The sequence below is a fragment of the Hemitrygon akajei genome, unplaced genomic scaffold, assembly GCF_048418815.1.
Source record: "Hemitrygon akajei unplaced genomic scaffold, sHemAka1.3 Scf000126, whole genome shotgun sequence".
Taxonomy (NCBI): Eukaryota; Metazoa; Chordata; class Chondrichthyes; order Myliobatiformes; family Dasyatidae; genus Hemitrygon; species Hemitrygon akajei.
Window position 1 is genome coordinate 1221240 of NW_027332012.1, and position 21036 is coordinate 1242275.

The window sequence follows — 21036 nt, forward strand, 5'->3', positions numbered from 1 at the left end:
ACTTGGAGTACTCTGTCCAGTTCTGGTCACCTCACTATAGCACGGATGTGGAAGCATTGGAAAGGGTACAGAGGAGATTTACCAGGATGCTGCCTGGTTTAGAGAGTATGGATTATGATCAGAGATTGAGGGAGCGAGGGCTTTACTCTCTGGAGAGAAGGAGGATGAGAGGAGACACGATAGAGATTTACAAGATATTAAGAGGAATAGAAGAGTGGACAGCCAGCGCCTCTTCCCCAGGGCACCACTGCTCAATACAAGAGGACATGGCTTTAAGGTAAGGGGTGGAATGTTCAAGGGGGATATTAGAGGAAGGTGTTTTGACTCAGAGAGTGGTTGGTGCGTGGAATGCACTGCCCGAGTCAGTGGTGGAGGCAGATACACTAGTGAAATTTAAGAGACTACCAGACAGGTATATGGAGAAATTTAAGTTGCGGGTTTTCTGACAGGCAGGGTTTAAGGGTCGGCACAACATTGTGGGCTGAAGGGCCTGTACTGTGCTGTATTGTTCTATGTTCTATGTTCAAAGCAAAGATTAGTGGGAAGATGGACGATTGGAACATTTTTAACAACCTAGAGAGAGCAACTAAAAAAGGCAAAAGATGAAATCTGAAACCAAACTAGAAAATGATATCGACGTGGATAGTAACAGTTTTCTCAAGTATGTTAAAAATGAGAGAGAAATGACAGTGGATATAGGACCGCGAGAAAATGAGGCAGGAAAAATAATAACAGGGGACATGGAGATGGCTGATGAACTAAATGAGTACTTTGTGTCAGTTTTCACTGTGGAAGACACTAGCAGTATGCCTGATGGTGTAATGTGTGAAGGAAGATAAGTGGGTGCAGTTACTGTTTCAAAAGAAAAGGTGCTCAAAAAGATGAAAGACCTGAAGGTACACAAGTCACCCGGACCAGAGGAACTGCACCCTAGGGTTCTGAAAGAGGAGGCATCAGAGATTGTTGTAGAATTAGAAATGATGTTTCAAAAATCAATGGACTATGCCAGATGACTGGAAAATTGCAAATGACAATCCACTCTTTAAGAAAGGAGGAAAGCAGCAGAAAGGAAATTATAGACCAGTTAGCCTGACCTCAGGGGTTGGGAAGATGTTAGAGTCAATTGTTAAGGATGAGGTGATGGAGTACTTGGTGACATAGGACAAGATAGTACAAAGTCAGAATTGTTTCCTTTAGGTAAATCTTACCTGACGAATCTGTTGGAATTCTTTGAGGAGATTACAAGCAGGATAGATAAAAGGGATTCTGTGGATGTTGTGTACTTGGACTTTCAGAAGGCTTTTGATAAGGTGCCACACATGAGGCTGCTTACCAAGTTAAGAGCATATGGTATTACAGGAAAATTACTAACCTGGTTGCAACATTGGCTGATTGGTAAGAGGCAGTCAGTGGGAATAAAAGGATTGTTTTCTGGTTGGCTGCCAGTGACTAGTGGTGTTCCACGGGGGTCGGGATTGGGACCGGTTCTTTTTATGGTCTATATTAATGATTTAGATGATGGAATAGATGGCTTTGTTTCCAAGTTTGCAGATGATACGAAATTGGTGGAGGGGATGGTACTGTTGAGGAATCAGGTAGGATGCAGAAGGATTTAGACAGATTAGGAGAATGGGCAAGAGAGTGGCAAATTAAATACAATATTGGAAAATACCTGGTCAGTCACTTTGGTGGTAGAAATAAATGTGTGGAATATTTTCGAAACGGGGAGAAAATCCAGGGATCTGAGATGGAGAGGGACTTGGGGGTCCTTGTGCAGAACACCCTGAAGGTTAACTTGCAGGTTGAGTCAGTTTGTTGGTGAGGAAGGTAAATGCATGTTAGCATTCATTTCAAGAGGTCTAGAACACAACAGCAAGTAGGTGATGCTGAGCATTGATAAGGCATTGGTGAGGCCTCACCTTGAGTATTGTGAGCAGTATTGGCCCCCTCATCTGAGAAAAGATGTGCTGGCATTGGAAAGGGTCCAGAGGAGGTTCACAAGGATGGCTCCAGGAATGAAAGGGTTATCATACGAGGAACATTTGATGGCTCTGTGTCTGTACTCGCTGGAATTCCGAAGGATGAGGGAGGATCCCATTGAAACCTTGTGAATGTTGAAAGGCCGAACAGTGTAGATCCAGAAAGGATGTTTCCCATGGTAGGAGAGTCTAGGACAAGAGGGCACAGCCTCAGAATAGAGGGGCGTCCTTTCAAAACAGAGATGCAAGGAAATTTCTTCAGCAAAAGGGTGGTGAATTTGTGGAATTTGTTGCCCCATGAAGCTGTGGAGGCCAGGTCGTTGGGTGTATTTAATGCAGAGATTGACAGCTTCTTGTTTGAACATGACATCAAAGGTTACGGGGACAAGGCCGGGATCTGGGGTTGAGGAGGAGATTTAAAACAAAGGATCAGCCATGATTGATGGTGGAGCAGACTCGATGGGACAGATGGCCTCATTCTGCTCTTATGTCTTACAGTTATTATGGTCTTATGGACTATTTTCTAAATGGAGAGAAATTTCAAAAATTGACATGCAGAGGGATTTGGGAGTGCTTGAGCAGGATTCCCTGAAGGTTAATTTGCAGGAGTCTGTGGTGAGGAAGGCATATGCGATGTCACCATTCATTTGAAGAGGGCAAGACTATAAATGCAAAGATGTAATGTTGAGTCTTTATAAAGCACTGGTGAGGCCTCACTTGGAGTATTGAGAGCAGTTTTGTGCCCCTTATCTTGGAAAGGGTGTGCTGAAACTGGAAAGGATTCAAATATGGTTCATGAAAATGATTCCAGGATTAAATGGCTTGTTATATGAAAATCATTCGATGGCTCAGGGTCTGAATTCACTGGAATTCAGAAGAATGAGGGGTGACCTAATTGAAACCTATAGAATACTGAGAGAGCTTGATGGAGTGAACGTGGAGAAGGTGTTTCCTCTGGTGGGCATGTCTAAGGACACAGCCTCAAAATAGAAGGGTGTCCTTTTGGAACGGAGATGAGAAGAATTTCTGTAGCACAGAGAACTGAATCTGTGGAAATCTTTGCCTCAGGCAGCTTGGGAGGCCAATTCATTATGTATTTTTAAGTAGAGGTTTATTGATTCTTGATTGGTCAGGGCATGACGGGGACGGGGGAGGTTGGGAAGACAGGCGATTGCTGCAGAGAGGAAAAATGGATCGGCCATGATGAAATGGCTGAGCAGACGATAGGGAAAATGGTCTTATGGCCTAATACAAGAATAAAAAGCTCCTCTGAAGGTATATGGGGTCCTGTGGAGAGCCTGCATGCAACACTGTGCACAGGTCTGGTCCCCGTCCCAGAGGCAGTCTATCGGATAAAGGGAATGAAGAAGTTTCCCAGATTGATTTTGGGTTGTGGTAGTGTCCTCAGAGAGATTACAATGATTGGGCCTGTCCTAAAACTACCGAAATACGAGGTCACCTCAGCAGGGCTGAGATCGGGAGAAATTTCCTCACTCAGATTGTGGTGAATATTTGGAAGTTTTCTAAATTTAAAGTCAAATTTTGGGGCTCAGCGATGATGGGAACGTTGCAGGAAAGTGGCGCTGATGTCGAAGATCAGGACTATTGTGAGGAAAGGGTAGAATAGGTGCAACGGGCTTCCTATATTCTAAAGCACGAGTTTACCTTTGCGCCTTGTTCTCCCTTGGTTTTCAGCCGTTCGGATTGCACAGGGGACCGGTGAGAGCTCCGGAGATCCATCGGCAGCCGCTGCGGGGCAGCTCCTGTCTCCCAGCAGGAAGGGACGGGTCTGGGAAACAACTCCAGACAACAGGCCCCGATCCTCGGCGGAGAAAGGCCGAGCGCCCTCCGTGTAGCTGAAACATCTCACGGAATCTCCGCCAGTCTCTTCAGCTCTGCCTTCGAAAGGATTCACGACCCGCTGGTGGTGCAGCCGAAACCCGAGGCGCAGCTCCCGGTCTCCGGCCTCACTCGGTCCCGGGTCCAAACCCCGGCCCGGCCGGGCGCTCAGCGTCCCGCCCACTGACACCCCTCAGCCAATGCGAGCAACCTTCTCCCAGCATTGGTCGCTAATTGGCTGTGACTGTCTGAGGACGGGCTGCAGCTGGGAGCTGGAGATGTCAGTCACAGTTTGTTCTCAGGATCAAAGGAAGTTCCCCGAAACTCATATTTCAAAATAAATTTTATTACCAGAGTACAGTTAAGTCACCACATACAACCCCGAGAAGCATTTTCCTGTGGACATACTGAGAAAAAGTATAGAATATTAACCATAACAGAAGTAGGAAGTGAAAGATCAGCCAGAGCGCTGAAGGTAACAAACTGTGCAAATGCAAATACGGAGAAACAGGATAAATAACAAGAGCATGAAATAACCGCAGCGGCTGCTGATGGATCTCCGGAGCTCTCACCGCTCCCCTGTGCAATCCGACAGGCTGAAGGCCAAGGGAGAACAAGGCGCAAAGGTAACCTCGTGATTTAGGAAATAAGAAACAGGTGCAGGCGTTGTCATTCGGCCCGTTGCGCTGTTCTGTCCCTCACTCAGAACATGGCTGATCTTTGACCTCAGCGCCACTTTCCTGCAACGTTCCCAACATCGCCAAGACCCTAAATATGACAGTTTAATTTAGGAAACTTGTGGAGAAAACTCCAAATATTCACCGCAATGTGTTGGGGAAATTTACCCTCATCTCAGTCCTGCTGAGGTGATCTCGGATTTTGAGTCTGTGATCACTGGTTCCACTGCCCAGCCAGGAGAAACATCATTCCTGCCCCTACCCTGTAAATACCCTGTGAGACTGTGTCTGTCTCAATCAGGAAGCTTCTCCATGTGAACCTTGTGTTCATGAAATTGGTGACAGTTCTTTCAGACCAGCAGCTTTGACCACAAGAACACCAGACAGTGGTCAGCACGGAATGTCCTGCAGTTACTGCAATGTGAAGGACTGGATGGACACAGTGGAGTGGTTCCCTGAGCAGACAGTCCAGACCATCTGGCAGAATGCCTCATCACCAGATCTCACCGACAGGCACCAAGACCTCACCTGTCTTTCGGCGAGAGGGCCCCTCCCAGTCTGATCCTTGCTGCATGCCCGGAGATCACTCCCACAGCGCGCTGCCCCGAGATTACTGCAGTGGAGGCGAGAGGGCCCCTCCCAGTCTGATCCTTGCTGCATGCCCGGAGATCACTCCCACAGCGCGCTGCCCCGAGATTACTGCAGTGGAGACGAGAGGGCCCCTCCCAGTCTGATCCTTGCTGCTTGCCCGGAGATCACTCCCACAGCGCGCTGCCCCGAGATTACTGCAGTGGAGACGAGAGGGCCCCTCCCAGTCTGATCCTTGCTGCATGCCCGGAGATCACTCCCACAGCGCGCTGTCCCGAGATTACTGCAGTGGAGACGAGACGGTCACTCGCCTCTTTGCAGACAGTGGGTTGGCGAAGATCTGTGTAGAAAGATGCAAGGGCCTGTGCCACAGCAGCTGCGTGACAGAAGGCTCACTGATCCTCGGGCTGTTCCCAGGACGCGCAGGAAAACGGACAGCGAGTGCTGCTGGAAGATCAGCAACTCGGGGAAAGACGCCCGAAACTTGTTGGCCTGCCATCACATCGAGATGTCCGGAGAGCAGGGATTCCCAACCTGGGGTCCACGGTTAGTGGTATTGGTCTTTGGCATTAAAAAAAATGTTTGGGAACCCCTGCTGTACAGGAATGCTGCCGACTGGCACATTCCAGACTACAGGGACACCATTGGTACTACAGGGATCCTCTACACCGGACAGGGGGAGGCCGGGTTGGCTGAGGAAGCCTTACAGTTATTGTAGGAGTGAACCACCCCAGGGGGGGACATGGCTTCTCCTTTCAGCGCAGGACTTCAATCGTCTTCCAGGGGAAGGTCCTTCCGACCGCAGGGATGAGGCCTTTGGAGATTCAGCTGACGTTTTTGTCGCACTGGGTTTTTAAGAGATGGGGTTGCTGGCCATATGGCCAACCCTCCTCCGCTCGTAGCCGGGCTTAGACAGTCCATGGCCGCGTTTTCTTATCTGTTGCCCGTTTAATGTGTTTTTGATCCCACACTGACCAAAATTTCAACTGAACACATTCAGCAGCAGAATGTTCATTCCCCGAGTCTGCAGCGCGCGTAGTGGACAATCGCGGTACTGCAGAGGATCAGCAGCTCCCCGAAAGTGAAAGCATTCTGAATCAGGAAGTGCAGGGAGTTAACATGGCTTCGAAAGGACCGGTCGAGAGTTTGAGCGAGGAGGCAATTTGTCCCGTCTGCCTGGATTTCTTCACCGATCCGGTATCACTGGAGTGCGGACACAACTTCTGTCGCTCTTGTATCACACGGTATTGGGAAAGGGAGGAGAGAAACTCCTGCCCGGAATGTAGAGAGGTGTTTGCTGACCGCACCCTCAGGGTGAATCGGGCCTTAGCAAATCTGGCTGACAAATTTCGAAATCTAAACCTGAATCCGAAAGGGAAGGAAAGTAAACGTCACTGCGAGGAACATGAGGAAGAACTGAAGCTGTTTTGTGAAACGGACAAGACACTGATCTGTCTGGTCTGTAGAGACGCGCAGGAACACAGAGAGCACCGCTTCATGCCGATTAAAGAAGCTGTTAAAATCTACAAGGTAAAAACTAACGTTAATTTAATACTTAACACATTTCCTTTGTCCTGCGAGCCTCCATAACCAACACTTCATTCTTTGCAACTTGCGCCATCTTCAACGGGATTCTAGCATCTATCCGTCCCACAGCCCATCCCCGCACCCCGCAACTCTCCACTCTCTATACGCATCGCGCCCCACGTCCTGTATTACCCTGATCCACTCGCTCCTCCCCACTGATCTCCCTCCTGGCACTGACACCTGCAAGCGGGACAAGTGCTAAACCTGACTCCTAACTCCTCCCTCGTCACCATTCAGGACCGCAAACAGCCCAGTTCCTCCCGTTTCTTCCATGGTCGATTGTCCTCTCGTATTAGATTCCTTCTTCTCCAACTCTTTACCTCTTCCACCTGTCCCCTCTCAGCTTCTCACTTCATCACCCTCCCTCACGTTCCCCCTCACATTGTCTCACCCGTCACCTGTCAGCTGGTTCTCATTCCCAACCTTTTTATTCTGGCTTCTGTCCCGTTCTTTCTCAGTCCTAATGAAGGGTCTCATCCCGAAACACCGACTGTTTATTTCCCCTGAATAGATGCTGCCTGACTCACTGAGTTCCTCCGGCATTTTGTGTGATAATCGGGTTTGATCACCTGTTTCTTTTGATGCATCTTTATTTCTATTTCCTTCACTCTCTGACTTCCAGGATCAGCTAAAATCTTCCTTAGACTCTCTCACAAAAAAGAAATCAGACTTCCAGGAAAAGGAGCAGCAGCAGAAAGAGAAGATTTCCGGAGTTCGGGTGAGGCTTCCTGAGCGTAATTTCTGATATTACTGTCGAGTTCTGCTCCATTTAATGCAGAATAGCCGAGTATCGCAGCTCCAGTGACCTGGGTCCGATCCTGACCTCTGCTGCTGTCTGTGTGGAGTTTGCATGCTCTCCCTGTGGCCATGACAGTTTCAGACACATTCCAAGGACATACTGGATGAATGGTTAATTACAATTAACCCTGTGAAGGTGGAGGAGAGTGATGTGAATCTGCTGGGAGTTAATGGGTCACTGAGGGAGAATAAGTTTCAGGAAAATGTGAGGGAAAGGGGTTGACGGGAAAATCTCAGAAGTAGTATGGACCCCACTGGACTGAATGGTCACTTTTATGTCATAAGGAAATACAACACAGCAATGCAGGAAACTAATCTTCTCCTTTCATTCGACAGAAACAGTCACACAGCGTTCAGTCCCACGTCACATCCCAGTTTGCTGAACTGCGCCAGATTATCACCGAGAAAGAGCAGAGCTTACTCAGGGATCTCAGGGAAGAAGAGGAGAGGATTCTCAACCCAATGGAGAAAAATCTTCTTAAGATTCAAGAGAATATAAGGATTATTCAGGAGGAAATCACTAAGTTAAAGGAACAGATGGATCAAAAAGACAGTGTGATGTTTCTCAAGGTGAGGGATTACATTTCAATTTATTTCTGTCAAATTGAACTAAATGAACAGTGGTATATTTGAAATAAAGACAGCACAGCGGCCAATTCAACCAAAGCAATTACCGCTGCTGGTGTCCTCACACAGATTGTTCTCCTTGCATGACAAACCTCCAATCACTCCACTAATGACATTCTAAATATCGGAGATTGATATTCGATCCTTTATCGGCAACATACAATATTTAAGCGATGAAATTTCAGCATAATTAATTGTAAATTAAACTGCAATTAATCGGTCAACAAAAGATATGGCATCTGCCTGTTCCAGGATCAAAACAGCCCAGAACAAAATACGAATACGTAACTTATTCCCTTCACTTTTACCACGTCCCCACTCACGTGACTGGTTATCGTAATGAACACATAACACAGAATACAATGCAGACAAAAAACAGACGTGTTGCTCCTCCACACAGCATTTACAAATGGCAGTAAACTGGTTTTCACCAGACAATTGATGCAACTATCCAGGATTGTTGTTGTCCCAAAACTGGACATCCACAACTTCTGTACATCCCAGGACAGAATGTAATCTTTTCTGAAATGATTTACTCTGATCATAACAAAGAGCTGCTGATTGTGTCCTTAACTACCGCATTAAATATCCTCTAAAACTCCCATTAACACCCAGTTCCAGTCACAGGCTGTGAGTGTGTGGTGCGGTGGGTGTGAGGGTCTCTCTGTCAATCAGTGAGAACAAAGAATGTGACCCACACATCAGACTTATCTTCCATGTCCGGTTTCCATCAGATTACAGAAACTTTCACTGACTCTACTTTTTCGAATTAGTTTTACATGGGATTGTGTCCCATTCTCCGTCACGAGCAGGTCATTTGGTCCATGTTCTATGAATTTCCCCTCGGCCACAAGCCTCCTGCCACCTACTCACCGCACTCAGCAACAATGTCCCAACTCCCTGGTCCCTCACGTGTTTATCCAGCCTCCCCATTACATTCAATCTCTGATGTTCCATTTCAACCACTCCTGTGGCACGGAGTTCCACATCCTCTTCACTAAATTTCTTGTGGGATTTATTAAAACCTCCTGGCATATTATCTTTGACTGAAGGTCTCCCCATAAATAGAAACATAGAAACAAAGAAAACCTACAGCACAATACAGTCTCTTTGGCCCACAATGCTGTGCCAAACAATTCTGTACTTACTTTGGAAATTACCTCGAGTTCGCCATAGGTCTCTATTTTTCTAAGCTCCATGTACCTGTGTGGGAATCTCTTGAAAGAGCCTATCGGATCCGCCTCCACCTTCGTTGCTGGCAGCTCATTCCACCCATTCCAAAACACTTACCCGACATCTCCTCCGTACTACTTCCAAGCACCTGTGTCCTCTCGTGTTCGCCATAATGAGGTACTTTTTCCACCTTCGCGCAAGCAAATCCATCACTAATCTTAAATTGTTCCATTTTATCATTCTGACGTCATATCCAGATGAAAATGCACAGACTATCCTGTCTTTCCTGTCAGTTTCATCCTCTCAGTAATGGTCTAAATTTCAGCAACTTTCCCTGTAATTTACCCTGTGGTTCTGTATTGCTGGTGTGTGTGTGTGTGTGTGACTGTGGGACTGGGAATTTTCAACACCTTGTAATGATTTGGATGAAATTCAGGATGTGGACATTAAGTCCAAGTCTAATCAGATTTGTGCTTTTATTTATTTCAGGAGGAAGCTCATCGGAACAGGAGGTAGGACATGCTCTTTACTGAAACCCTGTATGGATTTGTAAAATACTTCAAAATTCCAGTTTATCACCAGCAGTTTAACATTTACAGAATCAGTGATGATGTCCAGGAATTGTCAGTGACAGATGAGGCCCTACCGGTTGAAAAATTCGATCACCTCTATTTGTTGAACACAGTGCTGAGAGAAACACTTGATGCCATTAACCGAGGTAAAACTTACAAAGATTCATTTTTCCTTGTTCATGAAACACAATTAATTTATAAGCTGAAGCAAGGATTGGCTGTGATAATGGACTGAAGGGGAACTGAAGTTTATTCCACATCAGCCCCACTAACTGGGAGACATCACTGTCACATGGTCAGCTGGAGATGTCAGACCCCTGGACACACCAGCACAGGGTCACAATACAACCAATACACGGGACTGGCAGATGAACCACTGTGTCCTGATCCCAGGCACACTGCACTAACACACCAGGACATGAGTTTGAATCTACCACAGGAGCTGGGAAGTTAATACTGTTTTGATGATATTGTAGGGAATAAAAGCGGGTATCAGTGTGGTGACCGAGATTGTCAGGAAAATACACAAGTCCTCTGTGCCCTGTGAGTGCAGACTCTGACTGACACAGGTCTTCCCCCTTCTGGAACCACAACTCTCACTGTTGTTAGAGGGAGAAGAGGGGAGCAGTAGTGACAGGGGACTCAATTGTCAGGAGACAGACAGACAGGAGATGGTATGGACGTGAATGGGACACCCGAATGGTATGTTGCCTCCTAGGTGCCAGGGTCAGGGATGTCTCTGATCGTGTCTGCAGCATTTAGAGAGGGAGGGAAAACAGCCAGATAACTTGTTGCATTTTGGGACCAATTACATAGGAAGTAAAAACAAAGATGTCCTGAAAAGAATCTGACTAGCTTGGTAGAAAGCTCAGAAGCAGTACCCCCAGGGTTGTAATTTCTGGATTGCTGCCTGTGCCACGTGCTGGTGAGGGTAGAAACAGGATAATTTGACAGATAAACATGGCTGAGAAGATGGTGCTGGGGACAAGGATTCAGGTTCTTGGATCATCGGGATCTCTTCTGGTGGAGGAATGACCTGCTCAGAAGGGATGGGTTGAGAACAATATTCTCGGTGAGAGAGGTTTCATAGAGCTGTTGGGTAGGATTTAAACTAATTTGGTGGTGGTGGGGGGCGGGCGGTTGGAACTGGAGTGAAGGGAGAGGACTGATAGTAAAAATGCAAAGATTGCGTGCAGTCAGACTGTCAGATAGGGCGGACAGATGTGAGGAGAAAATTGCAGCCAGCAGGGTGAGTATCAGTGCATTAGGGATGCAGAATTAAAAAGGGTAGCAGATACTCAATGCATGGAGTATGAGAAATAAGGTGGATGATCTTGTTGCACGATTACCGATTGTCAGGTATGATGTTGAGGCCATCACGGAATCGTGGCTGAAGGATGGTTGTAGTTGGGAGCTGAATGTTCAAGGTTACACAATGTATCGGAGGAAGGAAGGAAGGCTGATGGGGTGGTGTGGCTCTGCTGGTAAATCAGCAGCAAGATGTGATATAGGATTGGAAGATGTTGAATCCTTGTGGGTTGAGGTAAGGAACTGCAAAAGTAAAAATGACACTGACAGCAGTCATACACAGGCCTCCCAACAGTCAATGGGTTGAGGCCCACAAATTACAACTGGAAATAGAAAAGGCTGATGAAAAGGACAATGTTATGATAATCATGGGAGATTTCAATATGCAGGGCAATTGGGAAAATCAGATTGGTAAAGGATCTCAAGAGAGTGAGTTTGTTGAATGCAATGTGATGGCTTTCTAGAGCAGTTTGTCGTTGAGCCTACTCGGGGAACAGCTCTACTGGATTGGGTGTTATGTATTGAACCAGAGGTGAGTAGTTAAAAGAAACCTTAGGAGGCAGTGCTCACAACATGACTGAGTTCAACTTGAAATTTGATGAGGAGAAAGTAAAGTCTTACATTGTAGTATTTCAGAGAAGTAAAATAAATTACAGTGGTCTGAGAGAGAAGTTGGCCAAAGCAAATTGGAAGGAGATGCTGGTAGGGATGAGAGCAGAGCAGAAATGGTGTCAGTTTCTAGGAAAATGAGGAAGGTGAAGGATAGATGTATTCCAAAAATAAATACTCAAATGGCAAAATAGTAAAACCGTGGCTGACAAGGGAAGACAAGTTAATGTAAAGTCAAAAGAGAGGGCATACAACTAAACAAAAATTAGCAGGAAGACGGAGGATTGGGAAGCTTTTAAATATCTACAGAGAGGAACTGAAAGAATGATTAGGATGTATAAAATAAACAAGAAATTGATTTGAATTCAATTGACTTTATTACTTACATCCTTCATATACATGAGGATTAAAAATCTTTATGGTACATCTCCGCCTAAATGTGCAATGTGCAATTTATAGTAATTTATGATGAATAATATGTACAACAGGCTGGTCAATATAACATAGAAATTCAGTTGTGTCAACACGAGTTAATCAGTCTGATGGCCTGGTTGAAGAAGCTGTCCCGGAGTCTGTTGCTCCTGGCTGTTAATCTGTGGTTCAGAATAGCATTCAATTCAAGAGCAGGGATGTGATGCTGAGGCTTTATAAGGCACTGGTGAAGCCTCACCTTGAGTATTGTGCACAATTTTTCTAAGAAAAGATGTGCTGGCATTGCAGAAGGTTCATTTCATAAGGATGTTTCCAGGAATGAAAGGGTTATCATACGAGGAACGTTTGATAGTTCTGTGTCTGTACTAGCTGCAATTTAGAAAGATGAGGGGGGATCTCATTGAAACCTTTCGAATGTTGAAAGGCCTAGACAGAGTAGATGTGGAAACGATGTTTCCCATGGCGGTGGAGTTTAGGACAAGAGGGCACAGCCTCAAGATAGAGGGGGGTCGATTTAAAACAGATGCGGAGAAATTTGAGCCAGCGGCTGGTGAATTTGTGGAACTTGTTGTGTGTATTTAAGGCAGAGCTTGCTAGGTTCTAGATTGGACACAGCATCAAAGGTTACGGGGAGAAGACCAGGTAGTGGGGCTGAGGAGGGAAAAAAAGGATCAGCCATGATTGAATGGCGGAGCAGACTCGATGGGCAAATGGCCTAATTCTGCTCCTATGTCTTATGGTTATCAGACCACTACATTGAAGCATTGTGAGAATGAGCTCGGACACACCAACAAGCATTGACATGGGTCAAGATTTCATCTCGGGAGAAGCACACACAGCATAACCGGCCTGGCAAAGCTCCCTCAGACACATACACAGGAAGGATTGGCAGATTGTAGTCAGAGCCTCAGCAATGTACGTTGTTATTTCCCTCAGTAACCTGGAAACCAATCTCTTCAGAGACAGTCATTTATTCATTTAAACAACTCAGCACACCAGACATGTGATGACCCACTGTAACATACAAATTCTTCAATGTGCACACTCTGCTTCAATATGCACACCCACCACACGGATATTTACCGCAATCAACACACACACACACACACACACACACACACACACACACACACACACACACACACACACACACACACACACACACACACACACACACACACACACACACACACACACACACAGACAATATACTATCAGAGAGTGACACACGGCCACAGAAATAGGCACAAATTCCCATTTAGGATTGAAATCTGCCGTCCTTACCCAGTCTGTCTGTTCTGTGGCACTGAGCTGCCCTCTGACGTGACGTCACATCAACACTTCACAGACAGACTCCGGGGTGAGATTCCTCAGGAGGGTGATCTGGGAGGGTTTGACGGATGTTGAAACCACGGCCCACTTCATCAATCTGCAAGACTAAGATGTCTTCTTGAGCATGGCCCATTTGTGTGTGTTTGCCCTCCCCCCATCCCTCTAACCATTTCCCATCTGTGTACCTGCCCAAATTTATTTTAAAATATTTTATTTTTACTTGTTTCTACAGCGTCTGAGGGCAAATTCCATTTACCAACCTCCCTCTCTATGAGAATGTTACCCGATAGACCACTCAGAAAAATTTCCCGTCTCACTTTCAATCTGAGGCCTCTGGTTCTGTACTCCCATTTCTTGGAAAAAAAACCTTTATTTAAGCTCCTTATCAATTATTTACCTCAATAAGGGGTCATACCTGAACATCCTACACTACAACTGAATAGCCGAAGCTTATCCACTCTCTGCTTTTAACCCAAGCCCCCAGTCCTGGTAACATCCTCCTGAAGCCTCCTGTCCAGTGTAATGACATCCTCCCCATATTCGGGAACCGGAAATGCAGACAATGCTCCAAGTGTGGTCTATCATCGACATCAAAGGCCTTGCTGAATTTCATGTGGACAGTCTGGAATAGGCTGATGAATACAGGACTGAAGGTGTTTTGTTAGATTGGGACAAGAAGGGCGGCGTGGGAGCTAAATTCTGAAGGAAGGCAGTTTTTAAAAAAAACTTCGGGTACAAGAACGGCGAGACTGCGCAGGACAGCGCGGAGAGTTTAAAAAGATGACCACCCTATACAGCGGGCAGCGGAGTGGGTGGCAGCAGAGTGTAGGGCTTTGGCTCAACGGGCTTAGGCGGTAACGGGAAGAGGCGAGAGCGAGGCACCGACTCTTTTTCTCCCCTTGGCAAATCGGCCCGGACGGACGGGGGAACAGCAGGGCACATTAGCTAACGGTTTAAAAAGTTCGTGTGTTTGGCGAAGTAAGTGGGTGAGTAGACCTATCTTTCTTTGTTTCATTCCTGTAGAATTAGGTAGCATGTCTGCAGGGTTAGTGCTTTGTTCAGGGTGTCAGATGTGGGAATCCTGGGAGACCTCCAGCCTCCCTGATAGCCACATCTGCACCAGGTGAACCGAGATTCAGCTCCTCGGAGACCGTGTTAGGGATCTGGAGCTGCAGCTTGATGACCTACTGCTTATTAGAGAAAATGAAGAGGTGATAGACTGGAGCTACCGGGAGGTAGTCATCCCTAGGCTACAGGGGTCAGAAAACTGGGTGACTGTCAGGAGAGGGAAGGGAAATGTCCGGATAGTGAAGAGCACCCCTGTGGCTGCCCCCCTCAGCAACAAGTATATCGTTTCGGATGCTGTTGAGGGGGATGACCTGACAGGGGACGGGTATGGTGACCGGGTCTCTGGCACTGAGCCTGGCGCTGTTGTGCAGGAGGGAAGGAGGGAGAAGAGGAATGCGGTAGTCATAGGGGATTCCATAGTCAGGGGAACAAAGAGGAGATTCTGTGAGCCTGGTAGAGATACCCGCATGGTGTGTTGCCTTCCATGTGCCAGAGTACGGGTTACACCTGAACCCGAAGGGGATCAATATCATAGCGGGAATGTTTAATAGAGCTGTTCGGGAGGGTTTAAACTAATTTGGCAGGGGGATCGGAAACTGGAATGATAGAGCGGAGGAGGGGGAAACAGAAATAAATCTCAGATAGTGAGCAGTCAAGATGTCAGGAAGGACAGGCAGGTGATGGAGCAAATTTGTAGCCAATGGGATGAGTTGCAGTGCAATCAAAACAAAAAGTATCAAATACTGGACTTAAGGTGTTATACTTAAATACACACTGCATAGGGAATAAGGTGGATGATCTTGTCGTACAGCTACATATTGGCAGGTATAATATTGTGGCCATCACTGAGACGTGGCTAAAGGATGCATGTCTCTGAGAGCTGAACGTCCAAGGATACACCGTGTATCGGAAGGATAGGCAGGTAGGCAGAGGGGGTGGCGTGGCTTTATTGGTAAGAAATTATATTAAATCATTAGAAAGAGGTGACATAGGATCAGAAGGTGCAGAATCTTTATGGGTTGAGCTAAGAAATCACAGGGGTAAAAGGACCCTGATGGCAGTTATATACAGGCCTCCTAACAGCTGCAGTGAGGTGGACTACAAATTACAACAGGAAATAGAAAAGGCTTGCCAAAAGGGCAGTGTTATGATAATTGTGGGGAATTTTAACATGCGAGTGGATTGGGAAAATCAGGTCGACACTGGATCTCAAGAGAGAGAATTTGTAGAATGTCTACGAGATGGCTTTTCAGAACAGCTTGTTGTTGAGCCCACTAGGGGATCAGAGGTACTGGATTGGATATTGTGTAATGACCCAGAGGTGATTAGAGAGATAGAGGTCAAGGAACCGCTAGGAGGCAGTGATCGTAACATGATTGAGTTCACTGTGAAATTTGAGAAAGAGAAGCTGAAATCCGATGTGTCAGTATTTCAGTGGAGTAAAGGAAATTACAGTGGCACGAGAGAGGAACTGGCCAAATTTGACTGGAAAGGGACACTAGCGGGAGGACGGCAGAGCAGCAGTGGCTGGAGTTTATGCGAGAAGTGAGGAAGGTGCAAGACAGATATATTCCAAAAAAGAAGAAATTTTCGAATGGAAAAAGGATGCGACCGTGGCTGACAAGAGAAGTGAAAGCCAAAGTAAAAGCAAAGGAGAGGGCATTCAAGGAAACAAAAATTAGTGGGAAGACAGAGGATTGGGAAGTTTTTAAAAGGTTACAAAAGGAAACTAAGAAGGCCATTAAGAGGGAAAAGATGAACTATGAAAGAAAGCTAGCAAATAATATCAAAGAAGATACTAAAAGCTTTTTCAAGTATATAAAGAGTAAAAAACAGGTGAGAGTGGAGAAAGGACCAATAGAAAATGATGCTGGAGAAATTGTAATGGGAGATAAGGAGATGGCTGAGGAACTGAACGAGTACTTGCATCAGTCCTCACTGAGGAAGATATCAGCAGTATACTGGACACTCAAGGGTGTCAGGGAAGAGAAGTGTACGCAGTCACAATTACGACAGAGAAAGTACTGAGGAAGCTGAATAGTCTAAGGGTAGATAAATCTCCAGGACCAGATGGAATGCACCCTTGTGTTTTGAAGGAAGTAGCTGTGGAGATCGCGGAGGCATTAGCAATGATCTTTCAAAAGTCAATAGATTCTGGCATGGTTCCGGAGGAGTGGAAGATTGTAAATGCCACTCTGGTATTTAAGAAAGGGGCAAGGAAGCAAAATGTAAATTATAGACCTGTTAGCTTGAGAAATGGTTGGGAGGTTTCTGGAGTCAATTGTCAAGGATGAGGTTATGGAGTCATATGACAAGATAGGCCAAACTCAGCATGGTTTCCTTAAAGGAAAATCCTGCCTGACAAACAAGATAAGAGCCCATGGAATTACGGGAAATTTACATATGTGGATAGATCGTTGGCGGATTGGCAGGAAACAGAGAGTGGGAATAAAGGATCCCATTCTGGTTGTCTGCCGGTTACCAGTGGTGTTCCACAGGGGTCCTTGTTGGGGCCGTTTCTTTTTACGTTGTATATCAACGATTTGGATTATGGAATAGATGGCTTTGTGGCTAAGTTTGCTGATGATACAAAGATAGGTGGAGGGGACGGTAGTGCTGAGGAAACAGAGAGTCTGCAGAGAGACTTGGATAGATTAGGAGAATGGTCAAAGAAGTGGCAAATGAAATACAATGTTGAAAAGTGTATGGTCATGCACGTTGGTAGAAGAAATAAACGGGCTGACTATTATTAAATGGAGAGAGAATCCAAAATTCTGAGATGTGTTACGAACCCCGTAACTGGGTCACTTACCAGCAAAGATAGAGAGGTCGGTTGAAGTCTGATGGTACTATTTTTAACAGTATTTATTGGTAAAAATACACAAAAATAATATCAATGCAAACATACAGATAATATACGTCGTCAATACTAAATCTAAAAGTGCGGGTATAATAATAATCAATAAGAAATAACTATCGTTGTCTAGGGCATAATGTATTGTCCGATGGAAATATAAAAGTCACTCAGTTCATGCAGGCTTCAGCATTTGGTTGGAGTCAAGAGAGAGTTTTTAGAAACTTGCCAGCTTTTCCTTTTTATGATGCCGATTCTTCGAAATTTCGTTGGTGGCCTCTTCTTTAGCGAAGCCGTTCTTCCGTGGTAAGGCCCCAATCCCAGGCAACGGGAAAGGACGCACGCGAGCCCTCCACCGGCTGTCGCTATTAAACGCTGTCACGGGATTTCTAACATTTCTCCTGGAGCGTCTCAAGGGGTTGTTTCCCAGATCCGCTTTTATCCTTACTCAGATGTCAGTCAGGTTGGGATGATGCAATCCCTCAATCAGCCCACTCCGGTCATTCCCTGAGGTCTTCAATGAATAGTACAGTACTCAATACACAATTCCGTCTCCAAGAGACAATGGCCGTTATTCATGGCTTTGTCTTGCTGAGGGGCCAGGACACATTGCAAAAACCTGAGGATTCTCTCTCATTTCCTGGGTCTCAGACCCGAATTAAAAGCCATCTTGCGATTCTCAAGAAGGAGGGGACGAATTTGTACCCTTCGGCCCGTGAGAGTTGTTGCACATTCGGAACAGATGCAATGGGACTTGGGACTGCTCATGCAGGATACCCTTAAGGTTAACCTCCAGGTTGAGTCGGTGGTGAAGAAGGCGAATGCAATGTTGGCATTCATTTCTAGAGGAATAGAGTACAGGAGCAGGATGTGATGTTGAGGCTCTATAAGGCACTCGTAAGACCTCACTTGGAATACTGTGTGCAGTTTTGGGCTCCTTATTTAAGAAAGGATGTTCTGACATTGGAGAGGGTTCAGAGAAGATTTACTAGAATGATTCCGGGAATGAGAGGGTTAACATATGAAAAACATTTGACCGCTCTTGGACTGTACTCCTTGGAGTTTAGAAGAATGAGGGGGAACCTCACAAAACATTTTGAATGTTAAAATGCATGGACAGAGTGGTTGTGGCAAAGTTGTTTCCCATGGTGGGGGAGTCTAGTACGAGAGGACATGAATTAAGGATTGAAGGGCGCCCATTCAGAACGGAGATGTGAAGAATTTTTTTTAGCCTGAGGGTGGTGAATCTGTGAATTTCTTGCGGCAGTGGAGGCCAGGTCATTGGGTGTATTTAAGGCAGAGATTGATAGGTATGTGAGTAGCCAGGGCATCAAAGGTCATGGTGAGACAGTGGGGGAGTGGGACTGAATGGGAGAATGGATCAGCTGATGATAAAATGTCGGAGCGGATTTGAAGGGCCGAATAGCCGGCTTCTGCTGCTTTGTCTTATGGTCTTATTTGAATGCACCAGTATACAGAATGAGGATCTTGTAGCACAGGTAGAGTTTGGCAGGTACAAACTTAGGCAGGTACGACTTTGGTCGAAGGAATAAAAGCAGAGACAATTCTGTAAACAGGGCGAAATTCAGAAATCAGAGGTGCAAAGGGACATGGGTGTCCTTGTGCAGGATTCCCTGAAGGTTAACTTGCAGTTTGTGTCAGTGGTAAGATTGGCAAACTCAATGTTTGCTTTCACTTCGAGAGGATTAGAATACAAGAACAAAGATGTAAATCTGAGGTTTTATAAGGCATTGGTCAGACCACACTTGGAGTATCGTGAGCAGTTTTGGGTCCCTTCTATTGGAAAACGTACTGGCATTGGAGAGGGTCCAGAAGATTCACAAGAATGATTCCGGGAATGAAAGAATTAACATATGAGGACTGTCTGATGGTTCTGGGCCTGTACTCATGGGAGTTTAGAGGAATGTCTGATTTATTATCTCCATCAACCCTATTCTCCCACCTCCTCCCCATAACATTGGAGACACTGACCAATCAAGAAGTTTACTTATTAACTTCTGCTTTAAAAATCAAACATGAGAAACTCTGCAGATGCTGGTAATCCAAGCTAAACAGGTCCTGATGAATGGTCTCGCCAGATCTCTCTGACACCTGTCGGGAGAGAGTTGATGTTGGGAGGATGTGGGTGGGTCGAGAACGGTAAGGACAGCCTCCGACTATAGGGATGTCCATTTAGGACAGAGATGAGGAGGAATTCCTTTATCCACAGGATAGTGAATCTGCCACAGGCAGCTGTGGAGGCCAAATAATTGAGTATATTTAAAGCAGAGTAACACACACAAATTGTTGGGGGAACAGCAGGCCGGGAAGTTTCTATGGAAAAGAGTAAACAGTCCACGGTTCAGACTGAAACACTTCATCAGGACCTGTGTTGCTTAAGGGTTCCTGCAAATTCATCCCCTGTCCTAATGAGGGGCTGCGGGGGATGGGGTTGTGGGAAAGGGGACAAAGTCATCCTCATCTGCCATCTTTGCCCCCTCTAGCTTCTCATTACGTCTACACACACAGTTCACCCACGGGGTTTCCACCCCTCCCCCTCCTGGTTCAATCTGCCATTCATTTCTCCCCTACTGGTTCCCATTATCACCTCCTTTACTGTCTCAAACCATCACACTGCCCCACTTCACACTCACAAATGAATGTGAACATTGAATGAAGGGCCTGTTCCTGTGCTGTACTGCTCTATGTTCTCTGTTCCCAGTTTCGAAGAATGAGAGGAGATCTCATGGAAACACAAAATTCTTTCAGGGGTCAACAGGCAGGAGTGAGGGAGGATGTTTCCCCTGTCTGAGGAGACAAGGGCCAGGGGTCTCTCTGCTCTCCGTCCAGCGGAAATCCTCCCCGATCCCCGGGGCCGCGCTGTCCGAGTCTCCCCCCCGATCCCCGGGGCCCCGCTGTCCGAGTCTCCCCCCGATCCCCGGGGCCGCGCCGCCCGAGTCTCCCCCCGATCCCCGGGGCCGCGCCGCCCGAGTCTCCCCCCGATCCCTGCGGCCGCGCTGCCCGAGTCTCCACCCGATCCCCGGGGCCGCGCTGCCCGAGTCTCCCCCCGATCCCCGGGGCCGCGCTGTCCGAGTCTCCCCCCGATCCCCGGGGCCGCGCTGCCCGAGTCTCCCCCCGATCCCCGGGGCCGCGCTGTCCGAGTCTCCCCCCGATCCCCGGGGCCGCGCTGCCCGAGTCTCCCCCCGATCCCCGGGGCCGCGCTGCCCGAGTCTCCCCCCGATCCCCGGGGCCGCGCTGTCCGAGTCTCCCCCCGATCCCCGGGGCCGCGCTGTCCGAGTCTCCCCCCGATCCCCGGGGCCGCGCTGCCCGAGTCTCCCCCCGATCCCCGGGGACTCTCTAATTCTCTGCTTCTCCCCCCAGTCTCTGTCACCCTGGATGTGGAAACGGCGAATCCGCGGCTCGAGGTGACTGAGGATCGGAAGAGTGTGAGATGTACCGGGAGCCGGAGGAATCTCCCTGACACCGGGAAGAGATTCACACACTGTGCTTGTGTGCTGGGATCGGAGGGATTCACATCGGGGAGACATTACTGGGAGGTGGAGGTGACGGGGAATCGGTTCTGGTTTCTGGGA

The 21036-nt window shown here is 47.0% G+C and overlaps 1 protein-coding gene across 1 annotated transcript in view; it reads left to right on the forward strand.

The window, feature by feature from the left end:
* The first annotated feature begins 602 nt into the window (after positions 1-602).
* LOC140723693 (nuclear factor 7, brain-like) overlaps positions 603-21036 on the forward strand; it is a 66396-nt gene continuing 45962 nt past the window's right edge. The window contains exons 1-4 of the mRNA XM_073038252.1: positions 603-661; positions 6397-6613; positions 7293-7388; positions 7805-8038. Coding sequence (XP_072894353.1) covers positions 603-661; positions 6397-6613; positions 7293-7388; positions 7805-8038 — 606 coding nt within the window. The remainder of the gene's footprint in view (positions 662-6396; positions 6614-7292; positions 7389-7804; positions 8039-21036) is intronic.